Here is a 14,354-nt window from a genome sequence, read left to right on the forward strand (position 1 = left end):
GCTTACTGGCTATTCATACGGCTGTAAATATCAAAACTCATGTTGCAGGGAAAACCACAAAACCAAAGGAACCTACAAAGCCGCAGATAAACGGAATCTGCTTTATATATATATACTATATATATATACTTATATCTAGTTGAACAGAGGCAGGCGCGCTCTTTATTCCAAGTGCCCAAGCAACGCGTTAGTTTCAGTCCATGTGTGTGTGTGTGTGTGCGGGTGTTTCTGTGAGTGAGTGGGTGAGTGTGTGTGTGTGTGTGTGAGTGTGTGTGAGTATGTGTGCATGTGAAATGTGGACGACACACAGGCGAGTCATAAGTTTTGAGCCGCCTACAAAAGCGAAACAACTTTGTGGCAACTGTCATGCACGTGAGCCAGAGCTCATAAGCCAAAGCCAAGGCTGAATTAGATGTGGAAGCAGCAGCTGCCAGAAAGCCATCATTTTATGGTTGTATCTGTAGTGATTCGCAATTTAATGCTATTAGTACATTAAATCCACAAAGCACCGCTAGCTCATTAAAAATTCGCAACTAAGTTGAGGGATGCTGCCTACCGCAAATGGCAAATCAAATTAGCTAATTGATTTGTTATCAATTGCGGTTGACTTGGCTAAAAACTTTGTAAGCCAACTTGAAGTTAAAAGCTCAGTTCAACAAGTAGTTCATAATAAAGCGATTAAGTGGGGTGCTATTAAATTGAAGGAACCCACCAATATACACACATGCCACAGCAACAGTTGCGTGTTTGAGGCGCATAAAATACCCCAACTAAAATATGTGTTCGTTTCTCTCTCTCTCTCTCTTTCTGTATGTGTGAGTGTGTGTGTCTGTGCCTTGTGGCAAATTAAACAATAATATTTGCGCGTCAAACACAAATATCATGCCTCTGGCTGATTTCGGACTACAAATATGTAATTGCCAAATGGCCAAAAATTCTTGGCAACATTTTTGGCAAACAATTCACGTTCAGACAGCTAGGTAAAAGCTAACACAACCAAAAACAAACTCCAGTGAACAGCTATGTTTGCATATTATTTGCCGCCGAAACGCCATTTAGCAGATTAGGCTACTTAGATGTTGGCCTGGCATCAACACCCCACCCACTTTCAACCCAAACCACCCGACAATATTCAAATGAGCACTGGAGAAAACAGAGAGAAAAGAGCGGAAATTGAATTTGTAACAAGCTGAAAGACAGAAGCAGCCGCACAGCCAGCTACTAAATGTCTACTTGCATTTGTTACGCTCCGCCAACACGCGTATACTTAATGTCATGAGTAGCTGCAAATAACAAGGTGATAAATTGCCAGGCGTGTAATTAATTTGTACAGCATAAATTAGCTTAAATGTCCGAAATTAATGTTTACTTACGGCCAAAAGGGCATATAAAAAACTTTCTCTCTCGCGTTTTTTTTGTTTGGCAAACACTTATCGCTAAATTTGATTAGATAATAAACGCGTGCCAAAAAATAAATAAAAAGGTGCATACTAAAAAAATGTGTACAACAAATTGGGCAATTTTGATTGTCGCTTTGTTACGCTCACGCACACATTAACTTTTTCAATTAAGTTGTCTATCAAAAAGGTGCCACAACCACACACACATGCACACCGGCTGGCAGCATTTAAATCAATAAAAATCAATCATACGCTGCGTGAACAGGTGAGGTGTGCGATTCCCTTTTTGAGCCTGGCACTGAAAATGTGCGCACCTAATTTAATTTGTGTCCTTAACATTTTCTTGTTGTTTTTGCTCACCATCCAAATGAAAGCTACTAAGTTAAATTCTGTGTGCATACTGCAAAATGAGGCTAGCGACAATATCAGAGGCAGACATTAAGACTACCCTGTAGCAATTCAGCATCTATATTATTTTCCAGGGCAATTTATCAACGCTGTGACATTTTACAAATTATTCTAATTTTCATATTTTTAAATAAATATGATAAAAATAAATAAATAAAAACCATTTTTCAATTATACTTTAATTATAGTGGATATTTTCTCTGTTTGGTCGATTGCTAATTTAGAATTACATTAATTTAGTATACGAATCTTACCAGTTGAACTCACACTTGCTTTACGTATGGATTAAAACAATTATTCCAAAATTATTGGATTTAAAATAAGTCCTTATTTCAAAGCGGTTTAACTCTTTGATCATACATAAATAAACGATAAAATTGGTTAAACGCTGCACAACGGCGCCAGCATAAATCTTATTTTCATTTTTAATCTCTTGCAACACACACATACACACATGCACGTCAGCTGCAAAGATGCAACCACATGCAATTTATCATAGAATAATAAATCGCAGCTGAAAAATCAATTTCCACATTTCGATGCGCAAAATGCGGATGCTCTTTGGAATAATGCTTGTGAGAGTCCTGTAGCTGTTTCTGTCTGTGATGTCCACAGGAAATTAAAAATCAACTTACCATTTACATATACATTTTATGCTCAAGTTGGCCCACACAAACGTAATCAGGCAAGGAAAGACTCTTTTTCGCAGTGCTTCAGATATTTACAGCAACAGCTGTTGATATCATTTGCAATTTGCAATTTGCAATTTGCCAGCTGCAATATGACAGCTGGTTTTATTGCATTTGAAATTAGCAAGCAGTGAACTGTTGTTGCTGCCCTCGTTGACATCAGCCCCCTCTCTGTGGTACATCCTGCCGCTATTTTGTGGTGAGCGTGAGCTCGGGAATATCAGAAGTTAGGCCAGGTAGACATGAGTTGGGAGAAAATGGAAAAACTTTCGCACGTACAACATCTACTTTTCTATTACTTTTCCATATGATTTCTATTCGGTTACTTTTTCTGCGACGTTCGCTCTTTTTTCTTTTCTTTTCTTTTTCTTTTTCTTTTTTTTTTTTTGCTTGCCACTCCCCTTCACAGCAGCTGTGTGGCACGTTGTATTCAATTTGTTTTGGCAACAGCTTGGCACAAGTTCTATTAAATAATAAAGTCGATTTGCACAATGTTTACTACAATAACAACCAAGAAGCATTTTTTTCTTTGGTTATTTATTTTTTTGGTCTTCCGCATTATTATTCAATGGAAATGCGAGTCAAGTTTTTGCACGGGAATTAACATTTAACAAAGCTCTTTAAATACACTCGAAATTGTATAAAAAGTTTTTGGGAGACATTTCTAAATCGCAGTGTATTTGTTGAAATGGTAAGAGGCGAATGACAATGTTTAATCTGAGAGCTTTAAATTCAATGGGCCTTCAATCAAAAGTGTTTACAAGAATTAGGGATTGTGTACAAATACCAAAGACATAATTAATCAACCTGACTACCAAATATTGACAAAATATATATTTTCAAGAATAATAGGCAGACTTTACTATTTCGATTAAATTTTAAAATATAATTTTCGAACCAAACTCATTTTGATTGTTCCATTACTAAGTTAATAAAATGCAAAGCGTAAAGGAAATATTAATTATCAACATTTTACATGGAGCATAAATCTTAGCTTGGCCAAACAAAATAAGTTCAAATGTGCGGAATACTCTTTTAGACTTTAGATCCCTCTCCAGTAGCGGTTATAAAATCCAGAGCCATATGCGCGTCCGTCAGCTTTATGGCTGCTCCAGGCCAAAATACGCATAAACAAAATGCACACACACACACACACACACACATTAACATCTATACACATATACATATACAAGAAGCAATTTAATTAAAATTAATGTGTGTATTTTCTGCTTGTGCTGTTTCTTTGCATCTTCTTCTCGCTGCTCCTGTTGCTCGCGCTCTTCATATTTCGGCTTTGGCGTTGATATTACTGCATCCGCCTCTGTTGGTCCCTCTGACGTTTTGATGGCACAACAACAACACCAACGACAACAACAATAATAACAATAACAATAACAATGCCAACAACAACACCAACAATGAACAGAAAAAAGGCCATGGTCAGCATGGAGGGACAGTTTCTGGTGCGTCAAATTTACGATGACGAAATCACATACAATCTAATTGGAGCAGCTGTTGAGATACTCAGTAAGTAGCAGCCAGCGAACACTTAACTGGTTATTACTGTAGTTGTGTGCCACATAAAACATGCCAACATATTCTTACACAGAAATACCGGCTGACGATATTTTGGAGCTTTTTGGCAAGACATTCTTTGAGTTCTGCCAGGATTCGGGCTATGATAAAATCCTGCAAGTGTTGGGTGCAACGCCGCGTGATTTTCTACAGGTAAAATGTGATCATTAAACTGGAGGTACAGTCGAACTTCTTTATAATGTACCGAAGAGGAAACATCAAATGTCAATTTTGAGAAAATTAATTAATCACTTATTTACAGCAAACTAACGTTCTTTAATTATAGACTAATTAAATTATTGAACAATGACTTATAAAGGCTTCAGCTCAGTTTACCTTTCTTAATAATGTTATTAAAGTTGTTAGTTGTTGAGCTTCAGGAATAATAAGAAATGCCTAAAAATTCAAAAATGTAAGATTCATAAACCAGCAGAAATAATTCCTATAACATTTTTCAAAGTACGAAACTAAATCTTAATTAGGTTAACGCTGAACTCCTGCTGCTTTTATAATTATTATTAAGTTCAGCAAAATTTCAGTTATATACTGAATAATGAAAGAGAAGGTGCTGCACGGATTCCTCCTCATTATGGCAACTTCCGCGGAAATCGCCGTGAGGGACGCACAATCTGCTTGCAGAAACTAAAGCTTAGACCCTTATAATTTTCATCTTCTGTAACTTCAAAGGACTCGTCACAATAGCGTTCTGTTTGCACTGTAAATTAATGCTTTTAAAATTTAAAAAAAAATGTTTATACTTCGTATACAAAATATAGTAAATATTTATAGAAACGAATATAGCAACAAATGAACACAAACAATATATTGTCCATCTACCCATGAGCAACATAATGAAGTGAGCAGCTTGTCCAGCATTGTTAGTTTTACAATTCCATTACAAAGAAGTTCGACTGTGAGAGCGTTTACCAATCTTTAATTAAGCACATTTCGCATTTTACGCTCATTTCACATGCATCACACAGCTTCTCATACAACCAGTGGCAGCAACACCAGCAACATCCGCATCGCTTCATTTCATCGCATTTTCCCAGTGGCAATTTAGCTGCGAGTCATTTTTCATGTTGCCATCGAGTCGCTGCTCGGTGGCTCATTCCCAGTCGCATTGATAAGAATTATTTTGCTTCAGTGCGCACACACCAAGACACACACACACGCACACAAGTCAGGCTGCCATGGCCTTTTGTTGCACTCACATTTCGATTTATTTTCAATTTTCCACACTTTTCACCGCACCATCAACGTTGAACAGAAGCCAGCCACATCATCATCATCATCCATCCATCCATCCATCCATCCATCCATCCATCCAATGAGACCCATACCTTAGTCATAATGAAAAATGAAATCGAATTTTTATTGCACTTCAACGAAAATTAATAAACATGTATATAGAATTTGGATGCGTTGCACGACCATTTGGGCACCCTGTATCCGGGCATGAGAGCTCCATCGTTTCGTTGCACGGAAAAGGACGGTGAACTACTGTTACATTACTACTCGGAACGGCCGGGTCTCGAGCACATTGTCATCGGCATAGTCAAGGTATCAAAACTGCTGTGTGGTCGACACACCTCAACAACCGCCATCCCTTACCACCTATTATGTGTTATCTGTGTTACAGGCCGTTGCATCGAAGCTGCACGGCGTCGAGGTGGAAATTGAGATTGTGAAACGCAAAGGTGAGCCCATCGATGAGGCTGAGAAGGAGCGAGCCTTGGCACGCGAACAGCAACAATTGGACATTGAGACAACAGCAGCAACCGCATCGGATGGCAGTGCTGCTGCAACATCTACAACTGCAACAGTTCAAGTTGCTGCTGGCACTGCTGCAAATAGCGAGCACAACAATAATCACAATACCAGCAACAATAATGGTTCCATCGCCGGCAACAACAACGCCAACGTCAACATCAACAACAACAACGATGGTCAGCAAATCGCCAGTGAGCTGGGTAAGCTGCCAGTTCAGGCTAACAAATTGCTTTAGTCTCTCATTATGTGCCCCATTAACCAACGGGGTATAATGATGTGGCCAGCCAATATGCTACTACTGGCAATTAAGCATTTAGCTTATTGCATGATGTTCCTCTATAAATGGTAGTCAGCAAAAACTAACTAATTTTTAACTGATCTCAATCGGGCATTAGGGATTTATGCAGTCAGATCGACATTGGAGTTGGCTGCGTGTCAAACTTATTTTCAAAGGGGATTAAACTTCAACTACTCTTGGGACGATAAAAAAATATTTAGTACGACCATCACAATATTCATTGTAATTTGTAAATCAATTAAATCGATTATGTGTTTTTTTTACTAGACGAGTAAAAGTATATTTTTTTATATATGTGGGCGATATAATGGATGAACACAATTTAAGTTGGTGCCATTAAGGGAATAAAAATACGCAGCTCAGTTCCAGGAGTAGTTAGGCGACGGAATAAAGGCTTTTAACTCAGCCATATTCATGCAGATTCAAAATATTCAAAAAATCCGTTAAAAAGTATCGTTTTTTTCTGACTTATCCTGTTGAATTCAATTGTATTCAAATATCACACTAAAGAAATGAAACATTTTCTCCCACTCATTTTTTTATACAGTACACTGAAAATAGTAAAATTCAATTCTATACGAATATGTAACAATGGTCTTTTCGGAAGGGAAAATAAAAGTCTTATTACTCGAACACTGTATACAGTATCTGGCCAACTTAAACAAGCCCAAGGCCCAACACAAAACCCATGTCACAATAAAATGAATACGAATAACGCCCAACGCAAGTTGAGCTTGTAAATGCTTAGCTGTGTGGCTATTGCTATTGCATTTGCTATTGTTATTGTTATTGCTATTGCCATTAATCTTCAATTGTAATCGCCTCGCTCTTCCAACCCACCCACACAGCTGGCAGCGAACAATTGGCGGCCACATCGAAGGGAGCTGGCCTGATGCCCAGTGGGCCTCTTGTGCAGGATAGTTTCGATTGCGATGGCGGCAAGGAGCAGCAGTGCCTGCGCCTTCTGAAAAACAAGAGCGATGACATCGAGCGCTACGACCATGTTCAGTTTCTGATACGTGAAATCAGTGTGGCAGCCAAATCCCAGGCAGATGCCAAGAAGGATGAGGCAGCTGCGGCCACCGATGACATGGAGTTTCTCTGCGAAGGTTGGCTTCTATTTTCTATTAATTTGGCTAATTGCCAGGCTAATCGGTTAAAACCTCGTTGTAACCATTTTGTGGATCACCTTACAGCGCCCCTCATCTCGCCAGCGACATTCTGCAAGGTGTTCCCCTTTCACCTAATGTTCGATAGACAAATGAAAGTCGTGCAGGCCGGCAAGGCCGTTTCCCGCGTTATACCCAGGTGAATGAGAATGGGAGTGGGCGAAGGCCAGCCAGCCCTAATGGAAATGGCCCCAAACCCATTATTGGCCATCTTGTTTGCTATTTGCCATTATTACTGTTTTCATTTCCCCCTTTTTTTATGCCCGTTCACTTTTGTAATAGAGTGGCCGAGGAGGACTGCTCACTGATAGAGGTGGTAGAGGCCATCAGACCACACCTGCAGCTCACATTCGAGAACATTCTGTCACACATAAACACCATCTATGTGCTCCAGACGAGACAGGGCGCCATGAGCAGCCGGCACGAGCAGCGATTTCTGAGACTGAAGGTAAGTTTTCTTTTTCCTTTTGCTTGCCTCAACAGCTGTGTCTGCCCAATTGGCCGCATTGATTTTAGCATGCGGCCACACACACACACACACTTCTATAGGGACACTTCCACACAGCAAGACACAACCACATCAACATAATGAAATGAATATACAAAAAGACCGATTAAGCACAGCCGTCGCCATTGAAATTGAAACTGAAATCGCTCGGCATTAAATTTTATGCGGCTTGCCGCAAAATGTTGCATAAAAATCCGTTTTATGATAATTGTCTCATATCCAGCTCTTTACTCAGCTCTGTGTACCTACTTATTTTCCAGGGACAAATGATGTATATACCGGAGACAGATCGCATATTGTTTCAGTGCTATCCCAGCGTCATGAACTTGGATGACTTAACCAAGTGAGTAAAAAATAACCTATTACGGAATGTGCTTTAAAAGTCTTGAGAATAAATATTCAGATCATTGATTCAATTAATTAAGAATACATTATAATATATACACAATCATAGAACGTAAGAATTGTTAAAAACAATCCGCCTTATACTGATTTTTTACTCTTGTCTAATCTTAATTTATGAATTATATATTAATATAAGAAATGTAATATTAGCAATAATGCTTCTACCAGCCTCATAGTTTGTAATTTTAAGCAACATATTTCAATCAAATAAATCAATAATAATCAAAAATAATCAAACTGTCACCAAGGTTGATAGTTTCCAAACAAAGCAATTCGCCTCAGGTATTTGACATTTCTCATAAAACAAAAACCACAGCGTGACAATAATTCCAATTTAGGCAAAGAATTTTGCAGACTCTCATATTTTCACCCCTCATATATTATTTATGTATTTGGATATTGTCAACAAATGAAAATAAATATTTTACAGCCTGTTTGGATTCTATATAGCAGTCTGTACTTTGTGGAGACATCTTCTTTGCCATCACAGACCACAAAAGTCCTTTGGGGTAGTTCTTAAAGCTTTAAAATGTACTGGTTTTATTGTAACGTAGATTTATACAGCAGCAGCTGTTGTTTATTATTTGTGCATTTAAATTGAAAGTAATGGCAAATATCCCGCTACAATTTATTGCTGACAGTAAATAAGAATTGTCACACCTGGCTATAAGCCCCCGTAGCACTCTAATACACACACACACACACACACACAATCTTAAGCTCGTTTACTGTTGTGTACACATTTTATTTTATTTAACAGCGCAAAGTAACACTTAAGTTATATAAAATGCATGTAATTTTATTTTTGATTCCGCCTATATATAGAATTACTCTCCATCTCTATATTTATCTATCTATCTATAGAAAGGGACTCTACATTTCGGATGTGCCGCTGCATGATGCGGCCAGAGATTTGGTGCTGCTATCCGAGAAATTCGAGGCCGAATACAAATTGACCAAGAATCTGGAAATGCTGACGGATAAGCTGCAGCAAACGTTTCGCGATCTGGAGAGTGAGAAGCAGAAAACGGATAGGTAAGAAAAATGTTGCAAAGCATAGCAAAAATAGAAAAACACATTAAAGCGTTGTATTACAAAGAGCGTGGAGCAACGCAAAAATCGTTGCATGCTTTCGGGCGCGAAATTGAATTGAAATTACTCGAACAATTTCTTTCCATTTGTTTGTCATTTGCTCCGCTGCGACTGCTACTCAACCTTCACCCCGTTGACCACCTGACTGGACACCAGGCTACTCTACTCGGTGCTGCCCAAGTCTGTGGCGAATGAGTTACGACATCAGCGTCCAGTGCCGCCCAAGCGGTAAGCTTTAGCCCCTAAGCATGTTTCCAAATCCCAATCAGAGGTGAGCGCGTGTCGTAATTGGTGAACACTGTTTTGCAGAATATTAAAAATAATACAAAACAAGATAAGAAAAAAAATGAAATTTTAATATTTGATGGATGCTTGAAAAATTGTAGCCTAAATAAATTTCCAGAAACAAAATTATTTTTCATTTCCTTCATAATTTTCAGTATATGTTACAATATAATTTTAATATCTTATTGATCATCAAATAAATAAATAACAATAAGAAAGACAATGATGTTAAATATAATGTTAATAATAATTTTAGACAAAGTCCAACCAACAAATATTTCAGAAACTCAAAACAAAATTATTATATTAAAAAAAATATATTGTACTAAATAAATATTTTAAAACGCTGACACGCGCTCCGCTCTAATCGTAGAGTAAGAGTACTCTGCCAAATGGTTATTAACAATTTGCTATTTGCGCAATTTATTTCCTGTATATACTTATATGTATATATATATTTTGACAGCTACGACTCCGTAACGCTCATGTTCTCCGGCATTGTGGGCTTTGGCCAATATTGTGCAGCCAACACGGATCCCGAGGGTGCCATGAAAATTGTGAAAATGCTTAACGAGCTCTACACGGTTTTCGATGCCCTCACCGACTCCAAGCGCAATCTGAATGTCTACAAGGTGAGTGCTTTCTATATATACTTATGTATACACTCTAGGAAACATTATAAATATACATTGAATACTTGGCACGGCGCTCCTCTAATGGCTGTCAAAATGTTGCCATCAGTCAGACAAGTAATTACAATTTTGTACTCTGGCCACAAAACATTGCACACCTAAGAAGGCCACGCAATTTACTTGGCAACATTCAGGTCAGCTGTCAATTAACCAGGCAGCAAATAAGTATTGCGAATTCACAATTTTCAATATTCACGCACAAGTTTCTATATCCTTTCAGGTGGAAACTGTTGGCGATAAATATATGGCCGCATCCGGTTTGCCAGATCTTTGCGAGGATCACGCCAAGTGCATGGCACGCGTCGCATTGGATATGATGGATATGGCCAAGAATGTGAAAATGGGCTCAAATCCAGTAGTGAGTTGAAAAAATATATATTATTATATACATTATATAAATTTGAAGAATATACAAAAATGTAATTATCATTTTTGTGGCTTCCACTAAATACTCTTTGTTAATTTTATCGGTTTTTCTATACATATAAATTGCCCGAAATGGTAGTCGACCAAAATTTCAATTACCAAAAATCGTAACGTAACTCGATACTGACATTAAATGGTCAATCGACTTAGCTATTCATTAGTTAGCCTTTGAGAGGCTTTAGCAAACTAATTGACATTTTGGTAGATGTTTTATTAACACGATTAAATTGATCTTTATTTAACCCAAGCTAAGCCTAAAGCAAATTTGCAGAAACAATCTTAAAATGACTCGCTAATTTATGAGAAAACTTTTTAAAAATGTTTGTACGTAAAATTTGAGTATGTTTTGCAGCAAGTTGCAGCTGTCTGTTGCACACTTGGCGACTATGACAGTATTAAATGAATGCGCAACTAATGTTCAAAGTTTTCAAGTTTTCATCTGCCTTCTAATTGTGCGCACTGAAAGCATTTCAAAGTTGACATCCGCCGCTGATTTTGCTCTTTCTGTGTGTATCTGCAACTTGAACAAGTTGCGCGCAATTTGTTGCTGAAATGCATTTGAGAAGCGAAGCGGCAGCAACAAACTCAATAGTGCATAAATATTAATGGGGCGCAAACAAGACCAAAAATCTCATGAATGGCTTGCACGTAAAACATTAGCAAGTGTGCAAAAAGTAGAGAAATAAAAAACAAATTGATACGCTCGCAAAAAGTTGAGTCAAACTGTGTAAATTGCTAAAATTAATTCGAAATGGATGACACCATGTCAAAAGACAGAGCAGCAAATTGTGTGGCATGCTCAGGCTCTCCAGCTCCCCCTCTCTCACACTCTGTCTCACTCTTTTGAGTCCTTGGCTGTTTTTGGCACTTGACCGTCAACTGTCATCAACTGCGGCCTGCTGCAATTTCTATACCCTGTACCAATTTCGAATAGGCAAAACGGGTGTCAAGTGTATGTAGCAGCCAGAGATATATATCTTCAATCACTTAGTGTATATATGTACTCTTGATCGGCAGCAGATGTCGCTTGCCTCCTCTTTCTGAGCGCATCTTAATGGTTATAAAAAATAAAAAAAATTAATAAAATAAAACTAATTATTTCCTATTTTGAGTGCATAAAAGATTAATTAAAAAAAAAATACTTTATATATTTTGACTTGCCATTCTGAGACTTTTCTGAGTATATTTTAGTCGCATACTCTCGACTGGGGCATTCTTGCCAGTTATTTTTTTTTTTGGGCTTAAACACTTTGGCTGTGAGTGGCTTGAGCTTAAAATATACCAGAGATGGGTATATGTATGTATGTATATAGAGAACTGTACGCACAGAGGGGGAGACGAGAGGGATGTCCACTTGATGGCATCCTTCAGAATTACAGCAGCCAAGCGGCGTCGACGCCGACGTCAGCATTGTTATACGTGTAGACAATGCTTGTGGATTGTCACTCACTTTGAGTATATGTGTGTGTGAGCGAGTGTGTGTGTGTGTGTGAGTGTGTGCAACATGCCATAACCACATACATACATACTCACATATAGGAAGAGTGCGAGTGAGCAAGTCGTCCTCGAATGTTCAGCTCATGTCGCTTGACTTCTCTGTTGTTTTTCTTGTTATTGCTGTTGCTACAATTCTCATCTTGTTTTTTGGTCTATGTTGCTGCTTTTGCCTTTGGGTCGACTGTGTCTTAAGCCATCTTATCCATTTCATTCGCTGTGTTGCATGCCACGTCTGCAGTCAACTGCTGCGGTTGCCACTATTTCATATTTTGAGTGATTGCTTTTGGTAATATAGCCAGGACACACGTAACCGGTATATGCTTCAGCCCAACAGATGGTTGCACGCAATCTTTGATGCATGTGCAGCAGTCAGCTGATGCAAACGAGACTTGCCACTGGCACAGCAAACACAACATCAGCAAAAAACAAATCAATGGATAACGACAGGCAGACAGACAGATCTCGTTTGGCATTTGACAGGCGAACGAGGCAACTTTGATGGATGGCTCCAAATGCAATTAACAAGACCACAGCGGCTCTGGGCAATGTTGCCTCATCCATTTCTCGCTTCATTAGCTGCTGATAACAAAAAAACTAACCGCACTCGAATGGCTGCAAAAACAATGAAAATGTAACACAATTCGCCACGCATCCCTTACTCCCCCGACTAAGGGCGTTTTCCATTTGTCATTTTATGTAGCCAATTATGCAATGATATTTTCCAAGACAAAAGTTTTCCATTCTTCTGCTTCTTGCTAGTCATCTTTCCATGCTTTTTGTTGGCAGCAATGTAATCAATAAATATAGCTGCAATTGTTCAGACAAAGTTCAGCTGGTATATTTTGTGGATACTAACTTGAACAATTGAGTACATTAGCTGTATATGGGGTATTTAGGGGTATATAAAAAATAGATATACATAAACTAAAATAATATGTAAAATCAAACATCAATGATAAAATATAAATTACATTTATTAACGAAGTAAAATATTTTGTATATAAAATCAATTTACAAAATAAAGTATATAATATTTTTACAAATTATTGCACGCCATTTTAATTATTAAATATTTTTACTACACTATTTTTGCAAATCATATTATCCCCTTTCTTGCAAGTATTAGTTATTTAACTGAAATAAAATACTCACATTTCGAAGAAGAGCAATTCCAAGTCTCTGCGAATTTTCTCGTAATTGCTGGTCTTGTTTACTGAAAAAAAAAAATGGAAACAGAAACATAAATAGAAATAGAAAAGAGTAAAGAAACGAGAAACACTTTCGAACTAAACTCACTTATCAAAATTGCATTTACTGGCCGCATGGTTGGCCTGGTATTGATTTGATTCAGTTACTCACTGTATCAGTCAAGCTGCTGCTGCTGCTGGTGCTGCTGCTGCTGCTGCTCTGTGTTTCTAAAAATACACATCCATAAAAGCCTTGGCTTCGCTACTCAAAGCTGTCCAAACGAGTGGAGAAAAGATTTCACAAGTTCCACCCACTCTCGCACTAATGTATGAGCTCAATGTTTCTGTCCTACTATCGGCAAAACTAAAACACGTAATTGGTGCAGAGTAATAATATTGATACCCTGTGTCAGATCACAGCAGAAAGAGAGTATTGTGTAATTTCAAATTTTCTTAGAATGGTTACTGCTGTGCTTATAATTATTATATAAAAAATACCGAATGATTCTAGTTTTTCCAAGTGTTTTTAAAATATACAGTCCAAATCACTAATAATTCAAGTATCGAGCACTTTCTTGCTTATTTTAAAACCGAATATTCATGTTTTTGGCTATTTTTATTTAGATAGTCCAAATATTTCAGTTTTTGCTTCAATAATTTCAAAAGTGTTTCTGCTTCTGTGCCATTAGAAATACTATAAGTGAACAACCGCTCCAGCACTCTTAATTAATTTATTATTTTTGCAATAGCTTTTCAATGCCAGACTCTAAAATACTTTTCACATATGTTACACACGATAGCTACACACACACACACACACATATATATATACATATATAGATATATGTATCTTCCTGACCAATTTTGGCAACGTCACCTAGTTAGGATAGTCGCTTTTTGCTCTTTTGGGGGGAGCATTTGGTTGTTGGCACTTTGTCGCAGCCGCAGCT

The 14,354-nt window shown here is 37.8% G+C and overlaps 1 protein-coding gene across 1 annotated transcript in view; it reads left to right on the forward strand.

Annotated features, from left to right (window-relative positions):
* LOC6569794 (guanylate cyclase soluble subunit beta-1) overlaps positions 1 to 14,354 on the forward strand; it is a 59,823-nt gene that overhangs the window by 17,154 nt on the left and 28,315 nt on the right. The window contains exons 4-15 of the mRNA XM_001996118.3: positions 3,924 to 4,024; positions 4,107 to 4,225; positions 5,486 to 5,635; positions 5,715 to 6,045; positions 6,992 to 7,252; positions 7,340 to 7,451; positions 7,595 to 7,760; positions 8,081 to 8,163; positions 9,090 to 9,260; positions 9,474 to 9,545; positions 10,069 to 10,234; positions 10,515 to 10,652. Coding sequence (XP_001996154.1) covers positions 3,924 to 4,024; positions 4,107 to 4,225; positions 5,486 to 5,635; positions 5,715 to 6,045; positions 6,992 to 7,252; positions 7,340 to 7,451; positions 7,595 to 7,760; positions 8,081 to 8,163; positions 9,090 to 9,260; positions 9,474 to 9,545; positions 10,069 to 10,234; positions 10,515 to 10,652 — 1,870 coding nt within the window. The remainder of the gene's footprint in view (positions 1 to 3,923; positions 4,025 to 4,106; positions 4,226 to 5,485; positions 5,636 to 5,714; positions 6,046 to 6,991; positions 7,253 to 7,339; positions 7,452 to 7,594; positions 7,761 to 8,080; positions 8,164 to 9,089; positions 9,261 to 9,473; positions 9,546 to 10,068; positions 10,235 to 10,514; positions 10,653 to 14,354) is intronic.

This window comes from Drosophila grimshawi, unplaced genomic scaffold, assembly GCF_018153295.1.
Source record: "Drosophila grimshawi isolate 15287-2541.00 unplaced genomic scaffold, ASM1815329v1 contig_311, whole genome shotgun sequence".
Lineage (NCBI taxonomy): Eukaryota > Metazoa > Arthropoda > Insecta > Diptera > Drosophilidae > Drosophila > Drosophila grimshawi.